Below are 15,914 nucleotides of genomic sequence, written 5' to 3'. Positions count from 1 at the left end.
CGGTGATGCAGCTTTATTTGCCCAGCCAACTCTTTCTGCCAAGTGGGACATTCGATTGCTCGTACTACACCCAAAGCTAACGTTCGTGAAGAACTGAAGTCGATAAGCTCTTGCCTTTTAAGGAAATGAAGACTTTTGGTTAACTTCATGTGAAGTACTTGGCACGCGATTGTGGTGTATGGTTTCTGTGCAATTGCAGACATTTGTCACACGTCTCGCCCTTAAAAGTAAATCGATGCAAACGATCAACGAATAAAATTGCCAATGTATTAAGGAATGGTAAAATACTGTTATTGACTGTGCGTCGCTTTTTTTATGCGCTGAAATTGATTGTATCATTAAATGCACGCAAGTGAATTCCACACTCACTTCTATGGTTCAACATTTATTGCATAATTCATTTGAACCGCTTAAAATGAAATGGACTCGGGCCGGGCATATGAATTCATAAATTTGTTAAGAGTTCTTGTGGTAAATCGATCTTTTGCTGAATCGCGTCGTGAAGCAATTGAGGTAAATTGAGGGCTTCTGGGCCACAGCCAATCAAAGCAGCGTTTGTAGTTTGTTCAGGTAGATCCAAGCCCCTCACCCCTCCCCTACCTGTTCTTTTGTGAAACAATGCTGAGGAAACTTAAAAGCCCCTTGAAAAGGAAAATTTGAGAACGTTATTGAAATAATCTTGGTCACTGGAAATTTTGATGATTTAAAAAAAAAGCTGTGGAAAGCCCCAGTTGCACCCACAGTTCAAAATTGTTTAATGTCTTAGTGACTAAAAATATGTGACTGGGGCTTTTGTGGTTGAATTTAAATTATTTTATAGTGGACCAGCCTGCACAGTTACATTTTAACCAATCTGGATAGACTAATAGTTTAATGATTATTTTCTCTTGATTGCTCACAGTCGGGGAATGCAAGTCTTATCTGCACGACGGAAGTTTTTACTTAGTCAAAATGATGCAAAGATGAGCTCGGCAAAACTAATTCACATTCAGCTTGTGGCTTTTGGGGATAGTCCCTCTCGCTTCTTTGTGCAGCAACTCCGATCATGCTGATCTTGCTTTTAGTCCTTTTAGATCAGCTCAAGTACTGCACTAAACCGGTCGCTCCATTAGGTACAGCTGTGATACAAGAGCTGCATCCATTTTGATGTTTGCATTAAAAGGGTTTGATTAAGTCGATAAACTGTCTTTCACGTTAGTTTGTAATTTCATTTATTTGCCTTTATTTTTGCATTAGCCTAACAAATCAGATATGATTTCATGCCATAAAGATTTATTTATTGCTTGTTTGTTAAACTACATGGGCAAGAGAACCTTGAAAAAATAATCAGATATTAAATCCCCTGATTAAATTACTTTTCGGAATCCTTCAGCCCTAATTGAGGACTTCCTGTTTTGTAGGAACGAGCGGAGGAACATTTTGGTGTTCACACTAACATCCTGGCTGCTACAAATCAAGCAACATATGGAGCGTACCTCACACTCCAGTGTTTGTTTACATCTTGCAGTTACCTCCCTGAGCATGCCCCTGCTGTTGAGCTCATCACACGGCCCGTGGGCGTAAAGCGACGGCGTGGGGGCCTTGTTGTGCGTGGGAGGCCTGTTTAGACTTGGGATTGGCAGGCGTGCGCGAGCATGTCGCGGCCGCTGACCTCTCTCGTTCTCCCAGGAGACGCCTTCGCCTCCCTGTTGTCGTTAATAGCCGAGATGATGTTTCCGTGTTTCATCTTCCCTTCGCCTTTCCTCCCTCCCCCGCACGCCGTTTGCTTGTTTACATCCACCTTAGTAGTGAAAACGCTGCCTGACAGATTGATGCGGGGAGCCTGGCGTGCGTTTCCACGAGGCGTCGTGCCGTCCGTTCGCCCTTGTGCAGCTGCTTCCCGGCATAGCGCGGTGTGATGTCATCAAGGTCTACTCGCAGCGAGTCAGAGTCGTCCGTTGGCACCCCGCCCCCCTTTTCCTCAACGGCCGCAACAACGCCCACAGAGAGGGGCCGCATGCTCACAGCCGAGACCGGAATGACGGAGAGGAGGGAATGCTTAGCAACGGAGCATTTACATCGAAAAGATGCTCAGGGACACATCTTCCTCTTAAATATCCAAAATGGTTGCGTTTCATAAATGTGATTTCTTTCTCGCTCGCCCATGATGCTTTTTTTACTTTTAGCCGGCAGTCATTTACATGTGCAAGATCGCACACATCGCAGCTGCTTTTGCAAAGTGGGCCAACGCGACCTCAAGTGCATCCCTGCACAGTAACCGCTATAAATAAACACGATAAAAAGACATCCTCCCCTCAACTCTTAAGCGCACGCGGACTCTCAGCTGAAGAAGTAAAGGCGCACAGTAGGTGTCAAAGGTCGTCTTTCAGTGCTACTGCACTGTAAACTTGAAACGAGGAGCGCCGATATGTTCCTTTTTCTTTTTTTCCCATTCATTTCAAACTTTGTATACTGATTTTAATGGACAGGCACGACTAAAAATTGTTTTAAGAATCCACTCCACTCATTAAAATTGATTCTTATACTCTCTCCAATTATTGCGTAATGAAAAAAATGTGTCTAGAATAATTTCACCCTCTCATGTGGTTGAAGGTAACCACAATTATAGATGATCAATATCACCACACTATGATGCATTTCCAACCACAACAACAATTTTAAATAAAAAGAATACAAATGCAATATTATCAAATTTGTGGTCAGTCATTAAAACAAGGTTGCCCTACTTTTTGGTGTTTTTCTTTTCAAGAAGTTACCAACATCCTGTCACTTGCATATTAAGGAAGTGAGCTTTTCACGATCATTTAATCGGCTCCTATTCAGTCTTTGACACTTGAGTCATAATTGAGATGTTCGATTGTGCCCGAATGACTTCTGACTTATGAGCCAGCTCCTAAACATGAGACTTGCCTCCCCTCGGGGGAGCCTGCAAGGATCTTCGTCACTGAGTGCAATCTCAATGTTGCCAATTCATTTGATCCTTTGTGCTTTGCACACTCACATAGTGTTAATCAATCAATGGAAATATTGTTTGCTTTAAAATGTGACTTTAACCGCAATTTCCTGAAGTGATGTGATCACGGGGCTAATTCAACCGTTACGACGATTGTGGAACGGTTAACCGATTGCTGCTTTTATCAAGAGTGACTCAAGTGTTGCAGAGCTGACAAATATGTACACAGATGCAAGCCAACTATTTGCACATAATAGTCATAAAATATTGAACTGCCTTTCTTCTGTTTATTTCTTTTCAGGAAGAAGTGTTTGGAGGATTTGGAACATGCACTGAGCAAAAAAGAATACCAAGTCCATCAACAACCACTTCAGGTTCTGAAACCACTTATTATTATTTTTTGTTACCTCTGCCAAGAAGTTTTTTATTTATTTTTTTTGTGCGGAACATGCTGTGTACACCATTTGATGTATCAATATAGCTTTTGGCCAGACGGTTAGATTATCTTGGAGGGTTATTCCCATGACAAAAAAAAATGTGACATCGTAAAAAAATGGTAAAAGCCTCCATTGTTTACAAGGGGGTCGTAACTTCAGCGTCTTTGCCTGTTTTAGGTTGTGTAATAGATTTGGAACAAGTTAACAGTTTGTCTGGTCTGATATATTAGACCTTGTTGCAGTTTGTATGATTTAGATAGAATGTTATTAACTCTTGGAAGCCTATGAATATTCTCATTCTTTCTCTCATCTACATGCATAATTTATTATTTATTTGGTGGTGGTTGGCCTAATCATTTGATGAAGAATTCTTTTGTTCTTCTTTAAGCGCAGAAAATACAAAGCAGTGGATGGATAATAAAGACTAACGTTTTACTCTTTACATTGATTTCTCAGAAGACCCAGCCATACAAGAGAAGAAGCCAAGAGGACGTCCACCGCGCACCCTCACTGGCCAAAAAGCTGCTGCGGATCGCCTTTCCCCTCCTTCCTTTCTCTCCCCCACACAGGCCCAACCTGAAGGTCCTGAAAGACCAGCCGAGAAGGTGAAAAGACTGCCCGGAAGGCCACCTGGCACCGGGGAAAAGCGAAGAGGCCGTCCGCCGTCGTCGGGTTCCAGAAAAGCTTGGAGTACTGCCAGCCATGCGGCAGCGGAGGACAATAGACAAGCCGGGTCTGAGTCCAGCCTGGACAACGAGGAGGACAGAGACCGAAAAGGTGCAAAGAGAGCACCGGTGGGCTCTGCTCAGCCGCACCATGCCAATCTACCCCAAGGTGGGCGGGGTGAATCCAAAGTTCCTAACTTGAAGAGAGCATCTTCACTGACGTCTTTCAAGTCCCGGCTGAAGACGTTGCCCGGCGTGCCTCGCCGTAGACGTGGACGCCCACCCTCAGGGGAGCGTCTCAAATCTGGCCCGGCTCAGCTGTCCACCTCCATGGAATGTGGAGAAGGAAAACATAACGCCTTAAAGGGAGGGGAGCGAGGCGCAGAACCACAGCAGCCCATGCCGACTCATGTGAACGCTGGGGAAGACCAGGACTCTTCCAATCGTCCATCCTCGCCATCTCCTTCCATGCCGGACCAGGCGGTAGGACTCCGAAAAAGCCCTCGACACAGGAAACCCGTCAGGATTGTCCCGCCGTCCAAGCGCACTGATGCCACCATTGCTAAACAGCTTCTGCAGCGCGCTAAGAAAGGAGCGCAGAAACGGATGGAGAAGGAAGCTGTGGCCGGTGGGACGGGCGCCTTGGAGGCGGGGATTAGAAAGACGCAGCTGAAGAACATCAGGCAGTTTATCATGCCTGTGGTCAGCACCGTCTCCCTCCGAATCATCAAAACCCCAAAGCGCTTTATTGAAGACGAAGGTAACTTCTTGTCACCTCCACCCCACATGAAGATCGCACGGTTGGATGCCCCCAGTTCATCAGTGTCCACATCCACCCAACCCACCTCCACCATCTCTTCCTCGCCCTCGCCGGCGGTGGTCTCCACTACAGCCACCGCCACCAGCACGGGTACGACCGCACCCGTCGACTGCCTCCCTCCTCCTCCACCTCCAGCTCCCGCCCCTGCCGTCCCATCAGCAACCGACAGTCTGCTAAATAGCAATACCGACAACGCGGCCAACGGGCGATTCAGCAGTAGCGCCGCTTCTTGCGGATCGAGCGCCGTGTCACAACATTCGTCGCAGCTTTCCTCCGCAGAGTCTTCCAGATCCAGCAGCCCCACTTTGGACGACTCCTCGTGCGACTCGCAGGCTTCCGAGGCCACGCAAGCATTGTCGGAGGCCGAGGAGCACTCCCCGTCTTCGCAGGTAGAAAGGGAGCCCAACTTGCTACACAGCTCGCAGCCGCCCTCACCTCCCTCGGAGCCGGAGCGCGTTTTACCCAAGAGGAGCCGCCGTGGCCGGAGAGGGCAGGGGGCGGGTCGAGGGACTCAAGGCCAGACTACAAGGGAGACGCTAGCAGCCAGCGGCAAAAAGCCCATCATCAGCCCACCCACTGGTGTGCTGATGTCATCCTCTGCGCTTCTAAACTCACAGCAAGTTTCATCCACGGCCTCCTCTTCTTCTCCTCCACCTCCTCCTCTCCTCACACCACCGCAGCCTCCCCAGTCATCTTCTTCTAGCACAGCTGCTATCAGTGAGCATCACTCACAGTCGCCCTGGTTGTCACATCCCATCCCGCCGTTCATGTCTGGCTCGTCAGTGCTATCCAACATGTCGGACAAAAGGAGCCGCTCCATTCTGAGAGAGCCCACCTTCCGCTGGACGTCCCTGTCCCACCCCGAGTACCGGTACTTCTCCTCAGCCAAGTACGCCAAGGAGGGCCTCATTCGGAAACCAATTTTTGACAACTTCCGTCCTCCCCCTCTCACCGCTCAGGACGTCGGCCTGCTGCCTCAAGGTGTCAGCGGCGGAGGAGGGGCCGCTCCGGTTTCCTTCCCCGCGCAAGGCGGCGGCGGATCAGGAACGGGGACCCGCCTGTTCGCCCCTCACCATCCTCACAGCCACCACCAGCATCCCTCCTCCTCCCGCTTTGACGCACCTCACCCAAAGCGTAGCCCGCTGCTGCGTGCCCCGCGTTTTACAGCCAGCGAAGCCCACTATAGGATCTTCGAGTCGGTGACGCTGCACTCGTCCTCCGGCAGAAGCCCGGGTTCGCCTTCCCCCCACCACAAGTCGTCAAGCTCACGGCGCAGGCGGCGACTCATGTCGGGGATAATACGTGGCCAAACGCGGTCTCCTTCCCACTCCATGACCAGGCGCAGCAGTCAAATCGGGGATCGCCAGATGTCTACGGGGAGAGGATCCTCCGAGTTGTCTGACTCCGGCGGTAACCCCAGCCCCTTGCCGGGGGGCTCTGCCACTCCACTAGCTACTAGTGCCTTAACTCCTGCTCCTTTTGGCAATTTCTCCGTTTCCATGGGTCTGACCTCACACGGGATAACTGACAGCAGGAGAGGGCAAGTTGGAAACCCGCCGGCGCCTTTATCAACCACTTCATCGGCATCCTCGCCGCTTTTCCCCCTCTTTCCTTCCGCTGAGCAGGACTCGGGACGAGGAGCTGGGAAAGGAGCGAAAGAGAAAAGCATGCCAGCTCCCCAGGAGCCTGCTCCAAAGGACAGGGATGGTGAGAAACACAGGGAGAAGGAAAGTAAGAAGGAAGGGAGGAAGGACTTGGAGAAAAGGAGTAAGGTTACCACTCCAGATGGCTCCCCTATTGTGCCCTCCAGCCTCTTTATAGATGGGCGGGACTCCGAAGACACTCTTTTATCTCTTGCTCCAAAAAAGGCTCCGGGGAGACGAAAATCAATGTCAGCTGATGCGGTAACAGACACTCCATCCTCTGAGGTGCGTGGCGGTTTCCACGCCCCTGCTCCCAATTCCATCGCTAAGGAACGTTTGCCTAAGAAGGGGCGATCTGGCGAGAAGGGCGCCGATGTGGAGGATGGGGAAAAGGAGGAAGAGAGGCAAAGTCCTCCCAGCCAGCAGGCGCTGAACCTTCCAGGGCAGCCGGGCAAGCAACATCTCCCGGTCTCCTCTCTTGGATCCGTGTTGGAACAAGCGGAGAAACAACCTGCGGCCGACAAACGGGTTGTCGGGCTTCTAAGAAAGGCCAAAGCTCAGCTCTTTGAGATAAAGAAGAGCAAGCTGAAGCCTGCGGACCAAACCAAGGTCCAGGTCAGTTTAAAAAAAAAAAAAAAACACACACACAAAAACATCTCAGTTTCCCCATGCAGTTTATTTCGAAATGTATAAATACAAATCTGTATTTGTACTTAAAGTGAAACCTGATGATAGGAAAGTCCCACAGAGGGTGTTGCTTGAGGGGAATTCTGTTAGCTTCATACATTATGCACGAAGCAGCCCAGCGTTTGATTTTTGAAAGCAATCCTTTGAACAGACCTCGCCTCTGTTCTTCTCCAGCTAATCTGTTGATTAGTTGGGCGTAGGCCGTCATCACACTCGTACACGCGTCGGGCCGTCTTAGAAAGTTGACCTTGAGATTGTCTGAGTGTAACTATTCTTTTTGTTTTGTCGTCGGGAACAGGGTCAAGAGAGCGACTCTTCCGAGACCTCGGTACACAGTCCACGCATCAAGCATGTGTGCCGCCGTGCAGCTGTGGCGCTCGGTCGAAATCGTGCAGTGTTCCCTGATGACATGCCCACACTTAGTGCCTTGCCCTGGGAGGAGAGGGAGAAGATCCTGTCTTCCATGGGGAATGATGGTGAGGAAAAATTGAGGATGTGACTACTTCTTGGATGAGTGCCGTGTCAATTAGTTGCCATTAAAAGATGTGTCTTTTTTCCCCCCGTCTTCAGATAAGTCATCAGTAGCAGGCTCGGAGGAGGCCGAGCCTCAGTCCCCACCCATAAAGCCACGGGAGACACGGCAAAGGGCTGTCCAAGAAGCTCCTCCCAAAAAAGGTCGGCGCTCGCGACGCTGCGGCCAGTGTTCAGGTTGCCAAGTTCCTGAAGATTGTGGCATCTGTACCAACTGCCTTGATAAGCCCAAGTTTGGGGGACGGAACATCAAAAAGCAGTGTTGCAAGTAAGTCGAAGTTCATCAAGAATCTCACTATATGACAATTCATCAAATAATCCTTTGTCAGAAATTAAAAGAGTCCCTTTCTCCCCCTCGTCTACAGGATGAGGAAGTGTCAGAACTTGCAGTGGATGCCCTCAAAGCTGTTTCTTCAGAAGCAGGGCAAAGGTAAAAAGGACAAGAAGAGGAACCGTTTAGCTGAGAAGAAGGAGGGTCTCAATCCAGTTAAAGGGCAGAACTCCGAGTCTGGCACCAAGCCCGCTGCTGCGCCGTCAAAGGAGGAACCGCCCCACAAAAAGAGCGAAATTCCTCCTCCCAACCCAGGCGAGGAGAAGTCAAAACAAGAGTCACCACCACAACTATCCTCCCCAGCTCCGTCATCTTCTCCTTCCCCGGATGAATCCCCGCAAACCACCAGCACATTCGCAGGCCAGGCCCAATCTCCGGAATCCAAGTCCGTCTCCAGCAGCATCCCGAGCAAGAAGGGCCACAAAGCGCAGCAGCCGGCGTCGTCATCCTCCTCCTCTTCCTCGTCGCCTTCCTCGTCCAGCTCCTCATCCTCTTCGTCCTCCTCATCTTCCTCCTCCTCGTCCTCGGCTCAGAATTCCCCCGCCCCTTCCCCGGCCATGCCGTCTCATCCTCAGCCATCCCAACAGCCGCAGGGGCCGCCGAGCGGTCAGGCACCGGTAAGGAAAGACGCCTCACCCAAGATTCCATTCAGCGAGCCTAAGAAGAAGACTCAGCAACAATCGCCGCAACAGCAGAGCTCAGCAACAGCAGGGTCAGATACAAGTAAGAGACTGGCTACACCTTTTTTTTTTTTTTGGGTGGTTTTTGTAACTGCAGCCTGTTTTCTACCAAAATGGCTCCGTTAAAAAAAAAAACACAATAGCAATATGGAGGCTCTGTAAACAAAGTTAGCTAGCATATATGTTTATTATGTTACAAAGTTGATAATGACATTTGAGGATGAGCGTGTAATCTAAATTTGTTACCTTGTGTTACTTCAATTTGTAAAATTCAATTTGAAATGTCTGACTAATTTTCTCCCATGTTTTTACTTTTCCTTAGTTGACCCAAAGCAGCTGAAGAAGCCATCTTCTCGCTCTGTTCTTCCATCTCCTAAACAGAAACCAAAAGACAAGGTAGGTAACTTGGACCTTTCCCATCCGTTTTTAGCGGTTGATCAACCTAAATGTTTGTCATATATAATTAGAAGCTTAGTAGCCGTTAAGTGGGATTAGCCACGGCGCGGGTCAAAATTTCCACAGACTTAAAAACCGGCTGAAGTCACTATTTTCTGCTAAATTCTTACTAATGCTAATTTGGGGATGACCTCATTTGGGTGCAAAATGTAAATATACGCACTTCTTAGCATGCAAGACATTTTGTTTTTGGATCAATGTTTTTAATTATGGAGGCTGTTTAATGAAGATTTGCTGTTCTCATTCCTACCCTGATGCAAATCATCCACTGTGCTCTTTACCTTTCTTCTCCTTTTTTTTATGATGCACCTGAGAAGACGCTGACCATGAAATCCCCCGGCAGCTGTACTTTAAACTGGCTGGGCACTCCCTCGACTAGGGGCCAAGCAAAGTCCACGGCGCCCTGCGACGGAGTGCATCGAATCAGAGTTGATTTCAAGAGGGACCACGATGTAGAGAAGGTGTGGGAGGCGGGTGGCCTCAGCCAGCTCACCTCTGTGCCTGTCACGCCCAGGGTGCTTTGCTTCTTATGTGCAAGCAGCGGAAATGTCGAGGTGAAGAAATTGATATTTGAAATGCTTGATAGATTTGAAGCGCTGTTGAAATTTCCTACAGGCTTCCTGTCGTAAAAACGTTTTGATTTTCATGTCAAGTAGGTGGTGGGAGTCTACAATAATATTGGCGGTGCATTAAAAACTAAATGTGTTGTTTCTTGTCTGTGTCTCTAGTTTGTTTTCTGCCAGGTTTGCTGCGAACCGTTCCATCTCTTTTGCCTGGGGGAATCTGAACGGCCTCTCCAGGAGCAGTTTGAAAACTGGTGTTGTCGCCGATGTCGCTTCTGTCAGGCCTGCGGGCGCCAGCACCAGGAAACTAAAGTAAGACATTAAGTACAGCACGGATGATTTTTTTTTTTCTTTTTATCTCGCCAGACAAAGGAGAAGCTCTTCTCATAAAACACTTCCTGGCGTTGCACGCAGACTGCCATTTATCAGTTTTATGGATTTTTATTTAATTCAAATCCTGTGCATGCTGCACATGGCGTTAGCCGCACATGGTATTCATTACAGTTTAGTTTGTACATAATGTATATCTATGCATGTGTGATTTACAAAAGGAAGTCAAAAACACTTATTGCATTGTTTTGGCTTGTTAGTCCAAGCTGATAAGCAACACGGATATGATTGATCTACTCATTGGAGCTCTGCTTGGTAAATAGATTTTTTTTTACACTCGGAGTTGTTTGGAACAAATATCCACCTAAAGGGCGTTAAGTTATTTATTACTTTGATTGGCTTCCATTTCTGGCTCCTCGACACGAGCAGAGAGCAGAGCGTGGCTCGAAAGCTCCCAGCGAGGCCACTGGCGTGTCTAACCGCCTCAGATAAATCAACTCCTGAAAATAGGAGCTACATGCTCATAAAAAAATCTTGCCTGATACACTTCTGAACATGTGCCTCGCTTAGCTAGACATCTCTCGGAGCAGTTTCCATTAGTGTTTGCATTGTGAATCTCGGATATTACACCATAGTTGATATTTGCATGATCTGTTTTTTCCACCGGCCTTATAGCAGCAGCTGCTGGAGTGTGCTAAGTGCCATAACAGCTATCACCCAGAGTGCCTGAGCCCCAACCACCCTGCAAGACCCACCAAAAAGAAGAAAGTCTGGGTATGATGATGCCGTTCCACACTTCCTACACACTTTGTCTCACCTTCACCCAACCTTTTGTTCACACGTGATGATGTTTCCAACTTTGGCACGACAGTGTCAAATCCTCATCGACTTTCTTCCTTCTCCCAGACAGCAACTATGAAAATGTGACGTGTTAGCCACAGTGTCACTTTTAACACCTTGAATGTTTTTTGGCACAATTGCATGCTAGGTTGAGCAATATAGTGGTACTCAACTTAACTTGTTCATGCCTGTTTTTTTTTTTTTTTTTCCAGATTTGCACCAAATGTGTCTGCTGTAAGCGTTGTGGAACCACCAAGCCTGGCAAGTCCTGGGATGCCCAGTGGTCACATGACTTTTCCATGTGTCACGACTGTGCCAAACTCTTTGCTAAAGGTGAGCGGCCAGCGCACGATAGCCAAAGTGGTGCGGTCATAACTGATAGGATTTGATAAACCTTCATTAAACCAAAGGTTAAAGGCCAAACGCTCAAAGGATTTGTTTGATGTGGAAAAAAAATCTGACATTTGATTACAAATAATCTGACTTTTTATTCCTCATCATAGGGAACCCTTGCCCGCTTTGCAATAAGTGCTACAATGATGAGGACCACGAGAGCAAAACGATGCAGTGCGGACGCTGCAATTGTTGGGTTCATGCCAAGTGTGAGAGCCTGACAGGTGTGTACCGGCCTCAGAAAGGCCAAATGAAACCGTTTCTTGCAGATTCACACGCTTGTCACCTGTCAGCGCTCGGTTATCATATTGATGAGCCGTGAAAAGATGATGAGGCCAATAATACGCAAGATACTGACCCGTCATTTTTCCCCCGGTCCGCCTCAGATGAAATGTACGAGCTGCTGTCAAAGCTACCGGAGAGCATTGCCTACACGTGTACCAAATGTACAGACCGCCAGCCGGCTGCGTGGCGGACGGCGCTGGAAGGGGAGCTCCAGGGCCGCATTCGCCACATCCTCACTGCACTGCTCAACTCACGCACCTCAACTCACCTACTCCGCTACAGACAGGTTAGAAAAGATAACCACAGAGACAATTTTGATTTTGTGTGCCTCTTTATATTTATCCACACTCACAACAACTCTTCCTCTTTGGTGTAGGCGGTGAAACCTCCAGAGCTGAACCCCGAGACTGAAGAGAGCCTTCCATCTCGTCGCTCCCCTGAGGGCCCAGACCCTCCAGTCCTGACTGAAGCCTCGACTGCAACTTCCGGTGATTCCCCTGCAGACCTGGAGTCTGTGGAGAAGAAAATGGATAAGGGCCGTTACAAGTCTGTGGTACGTACCCTTTTTTTTGTCTCGGTTTTTTGGTAATCATTTCAAGCTGCTATTATTACGATTCAGTAATTTTTCATCTTTTGAAAGTAGCAGACAGGAAATATAATGGAAAGGATATTACCCAGTCATAATTTTAAAATAGACAATATTCATAATCATATATTCTTTATCATCTGAGAAAAGCTATACTATTTTCCTGCAAGTTACTCAGCAGTTGTGACTGTAATTGCATATGCATGTATTCTACTGCCTCCTAGTGGCCAAGGTTTACAGTAGCCTTTATTTTTTTTATTTTTATAGTATGGTCACAAAACGAATTAAACTCCCAAGTCAAGTCACTACTAAGTCTGTGTCCATTCTTCTTTCAGCTGGCATTCAGTGACGACATTGCGCGAATCATTCAGACTGCATTCAACAGTGACATTGGTCAGCCTGAGAGCCGGAAGGCCAACAGCATGGTCAAGTCTTACTTCATCCGGGTAAGCACTGCTGCGTCACAATTCTTCCAACAAGACCTTACTACAATTTTGTAAAACGTATGCGTAATCAGGACAAGCTGTGATATTCCTTCATTTATATTCCACGGAAAAAGCCAAATACTAGGTCAAGGAATTATCCCAGTTGTTTGTTCTGTTACAGCAAATGGACCGAAACTTTCCCTGGTTCAAAGCGAAAGATTCCCGCTTCTGGGAAAGGCCAAATGTCTGCGCCAAGTGAGTATCAGCTACAAGTTGCGGTGCTTCTGTATCATAAGCATTTTTCTTTGCTTGTTTAGACTGTCAAACGATGTTAATTAATATCTGATGGCTTTCAAACAGTTTCCTTGGAACGGCTGCATCTTGTGTTTTCCAGTTTCACTGTGGGAATCAAGGTTTTAATAGTCATGTAACGTGAGCACAGCCTTTAAACTCTTCTCTGAAGCGGAGGTCTGTAATTACCCAAGAGAAAGAGATGCTATACCGTCGTGTGTGGCGGCGAGAGGCTGCTAGAAAGCGCCGAGCTAATATTTATAGAACGTGTTGGTTTGAGTGCGCCAACCTCCTTTTGAGATATGGAGTGGATACAAAGGCTGAGAGGAAAACTGAGAGTTTCAGCCACTTCAGCCTTCAAGTCAAACTGAATCGACTAAATGAGTGGCGTAGGACAAACGGGTGGATCTCGGTGGACTACCGCTGCCAAGGTTGAATTTAAAAAAAAAAAAAAAAGGAATCATGAAAAGCTTACTACAGCCAGCAGCTGGAATTTATTTGGGGTTACTTGGTGGCACATGTGTGCTGACTCCTATTTAACAAGAATTTTGAATTGGTGTGGTTAGTTCTGAGTCTTCAAGGGCAACATCTCTGTCATCAAAGGGTGTGCGCACTTGTGCAACCACAGTGTCTCAGTTATTTTAACTTCCCTCTGGAAATGATCAAAACACATTTATAGTGTGCTCTGCAGGTCAAAGGTGAAAATAAGTTTTGAAATGATTTTTCTCAGTCTCATTTTTTTTTTTTATATATCCCAAAGCCTTCCATTTGTGTGGAATAAATGAATGTTCTATATATTGCGGCAGTTGTAGTTGATGTTAATGGGAGTGGTTTGATCGACGGGCAAGCTGTTAAACGCATATCCTGCTCTCCTGCCAAGTGAGATTTAGTCAAGCTAATGAATGGCATGATTGCCCTCTGAATTTATGTTGAAGTCCTTTATTGACTACAGTGAAAAGACCTATAAGAGAGGATCAATAAAATAACCCCGCATACTACCCAACCAGTCCAATTTTATTATTTTTTTTAATAAATGGACCAAATTATAGGCAGTTTAAACTCGACTGTATCGATGGAATAGAGCAGCACCCGAAGACGACTCTCCCTCTCTGAGAATTCCTAATGAAACGGTTGTATTGAATTAATGATGCTCCTTGTAGAGACGATGGATTTCTGCAATGAATATTCATGCCACGTGTAACCGTGCAATGCCAGCGAGCACTGGAGTTGTGCTTGACACACACACATACACACACATACTCATTGACACATTCTCGCTTAATCACCAGCGCTCAGAACTCTCCTCGGAGCTATCAGCTTTCCCAGACCATTTATTATTTATTATATGCTTTGCCTGCTTTGCAGACTTTATTGGGAGATGAACTGTAACGGCATCACGTGGCACTTTCAGACTCATATTTGTGGTCTTCTTGCGGTTGACTTTGTCAAGTTGTACACGGGGGGGAAACAAAATGATCCATCACGTGGATCCAGTAGCCGTCTTTACCGCCTTGACTTTTAGATGGAATCCAGACTGGTGTCACTGCTCACGTTTTACTCCGGGAAACTTTCTATTGCTCCGTGAGGAAATCCAAGAGCTGATAATATACTGTGTTCATTTGAAAGCTATTGAGTAATAAGTGTAGTGGTATATTAAAGCATTTTGTTTTCTCAAGAACCAAATGTTGTGTGTGTGCTGCTGTTGTTGTCCTCAGCAGTGGTCTCCTTCCCAATGCTGTCTTGCCCCCATCCCTGGACCACAATTACGCCCAGTGGCAGGAGAGACTGGAGCTGTCCCGCTCTGAGCACCCCCACCTCATCAAAAACATCATTCCAGCCCCCTGTCCCAAGTTCCCTGCTGAGCCAGATTCTCGAGCAACACCTCCACCCCGTCCTCCAGCTCTACCGCCACTACCTCCACTTATACCAGGTAACAAGAACTTCTCACAGAAACTAAACATGGATTTCATGAGTCAAATATAAACTGACAATAGAGGTGTTTCTGGGATTTTGGGGAAAAGAAAATTCAATACTTTGTCATGACTTTGATGCAATTTTCCAGATTGTGAAGACTGCCCAGAGTTTCCTCCTCCACCAGGTGTTAGCGACAACAGAAAATGTGCACTGTGTCTAAAATACGGAGACGAGAACACAAACGTGAGTCCGCTTCATCCACGTTGGGAATATCCATAATGCTAAAACTGCGTCGCATGTGACATGTCCAGGAGGGTGGAAGGTTGCTGTACATCGGACAGAACGAATGGACGCACGTCAACTGCGCACTGTGGTCAGCGGAGGTCTTTGAGGACGATGACGGCGCCCTTAAAAATGTACACATGGCTGTTCTCAGGGGGAAACAGCTGGTAAGTAAAACACATGGTAGATGATAAAGAACTGATCTGATCCAGCTCTGGCATGAAATAAATATTCCCCTACCCCCTCGTGTTGTTCTTCACAGCGCTGTGAGATGTGTCAAAAACCAGGCGCCACAGTGGGTTGCTGCTTCACCTCCTGCACCAGCAACTTTCACTTCATGTGTGCCCGTCATGGCCATTGCGTCTTTCTGGAGGACAACAAAGTCTATTGTTCCAAGCACAAGGATCTAATTAAGGGAGAAGTAAGAAACGATTGAGATAATTGCGTAGGACGTAATAAACGACTTTCACTGAGGACTTGTGACGCATTTTGAAATTGTTCCTCTCCCGCAGGTGGTGTCTGGCTTTGAGGTGACGCGCAGGGTTCTGGTTGATCTGGAGGGAATCAGTGTAAAGAGGAAATGGTTGGCAGGACTGGAGCCTGAAAATGTTCACATGATGATAGGTAGTGTAAAGCAATCCTGTCCGTATATTATTGCTTCATGACTGATTGCAACTTTTTCCAATTTCTCTAGGCTCCATGACCATTGACTGTTTGGGCATATTGACTGAACTCTCAGACTGCGAACGCAAACTTTTTCCCATTGGATACCAGTAAGTGTGGCTTTAAAAAAAAAAAAAAA

General features: G+C 47.1%; 1 protein-coding gene across 3 annotated transcripts in view; it reads left to right on the top strand.

Moving 5' to 3' along the window:
• The window catches only part of kmt2a (lysine (K)-specific methyltransferase 2A), a 33,527-nt gene that overhangs the window by 5,950 nt on the left and 11,663 nt on the right, over window positions 1-15,914 (top strand). The window contains exons 2-22 of one of the 3 annotated variants that reach the window (XM_049726890.2): window positions 3,255-3,327; window positions 3,847-7,133; window positions 7,504-7,681; window positions 7,776-8,004; window positions 8,102-8,790; window positions 9,070-9,143; window positions 9,521-9,757; window positions 9,932-10,078; window positions 10,775-10,870; window positions 11,149-11,269; window positions 11,440-11,553; window positions 11,716-11,900; window positions 11,991-12,167; window positions 12,536-12,646; window positions 12,807-12,880; window positions 14,632-14,846; window positions 14,979-15,073; window positions 15,142-15,279; window positions 15,375-15,533; window positions 15,625-15,736; window positions 15,807-15,885. In XM_049726890.2, the coding sequence (XP_049582847.1) occupies window positions 3,255-3,327; window positions 3,847-7,133; window positions 7,504-7,681; window positions 7,776-8,004; window positions 8,102-8,790; window positions 9,070-9,143; window positions 9,521-9,757; window positions 9,932-10,078; window positions 10,775-10,870; window positions 11,149-11,269; window positions 11,440-11,553; window positions 11,716-11,900; window positions 11,991-12,167; window positions 12,536-12,646; window positions 12,807-12,880; window positions 14,632-14,846; window positions 14,979-15,073; window positions 15,142-15,279; window positions 15,375-15,533; window positions 15,625-15,736; window positions 15,807-15,885 (6,590 nt within the window). Of the gene's footprint in view, window positions 1-3,254; window positions 3,328-3,846; window positions 7,134-7,503; window positions 7,682-7,775; window positions 8,005-8,101; window positions 8,791-9,069; window positions 9,144-9,520; window positions 9,758-9,931; window positions 10,079-10,771; window positions 10,871-11,148; window positions 11,270-11,439; window positions 11,554-11,715; window positions 11,901-11,990; window positions 12,168-12,535; window positions 12,647-12,806; window positions 12,881-14,631; window positions 14,847-14,978; window positions 15,074-15,141; window positions 15,280-15,374; window positions 15,534-15,624; window positions 15,737-15,806; window positions 15,886-15,914 lie in introns of all 3 variants that reach the window. The other 2 variants (XM_049726891.2, XM_049726889.2) reach the window with 2 other exon arrangements.

The sequence above is a fragment of the Syngnathus scovelli genome, chromosome 7, assembly GCF_024217435.2.
Source record: "Syngnathus scovelli strain Florida chromosome 7, RoL_Ssco_1.2, whole genome shotgun sequence".
Lineage (NCBI taxonomy): Eukaryota > Metazoa > Chordata > Actinopteri > Syngnathiformes > Syngnathidae > Syngnathus > Syngnathus scovelli.
Note: the sequence above shows the minus strand (reverse complement) of the source record. Positions and strands in the feature narration are given on the sequence as shown.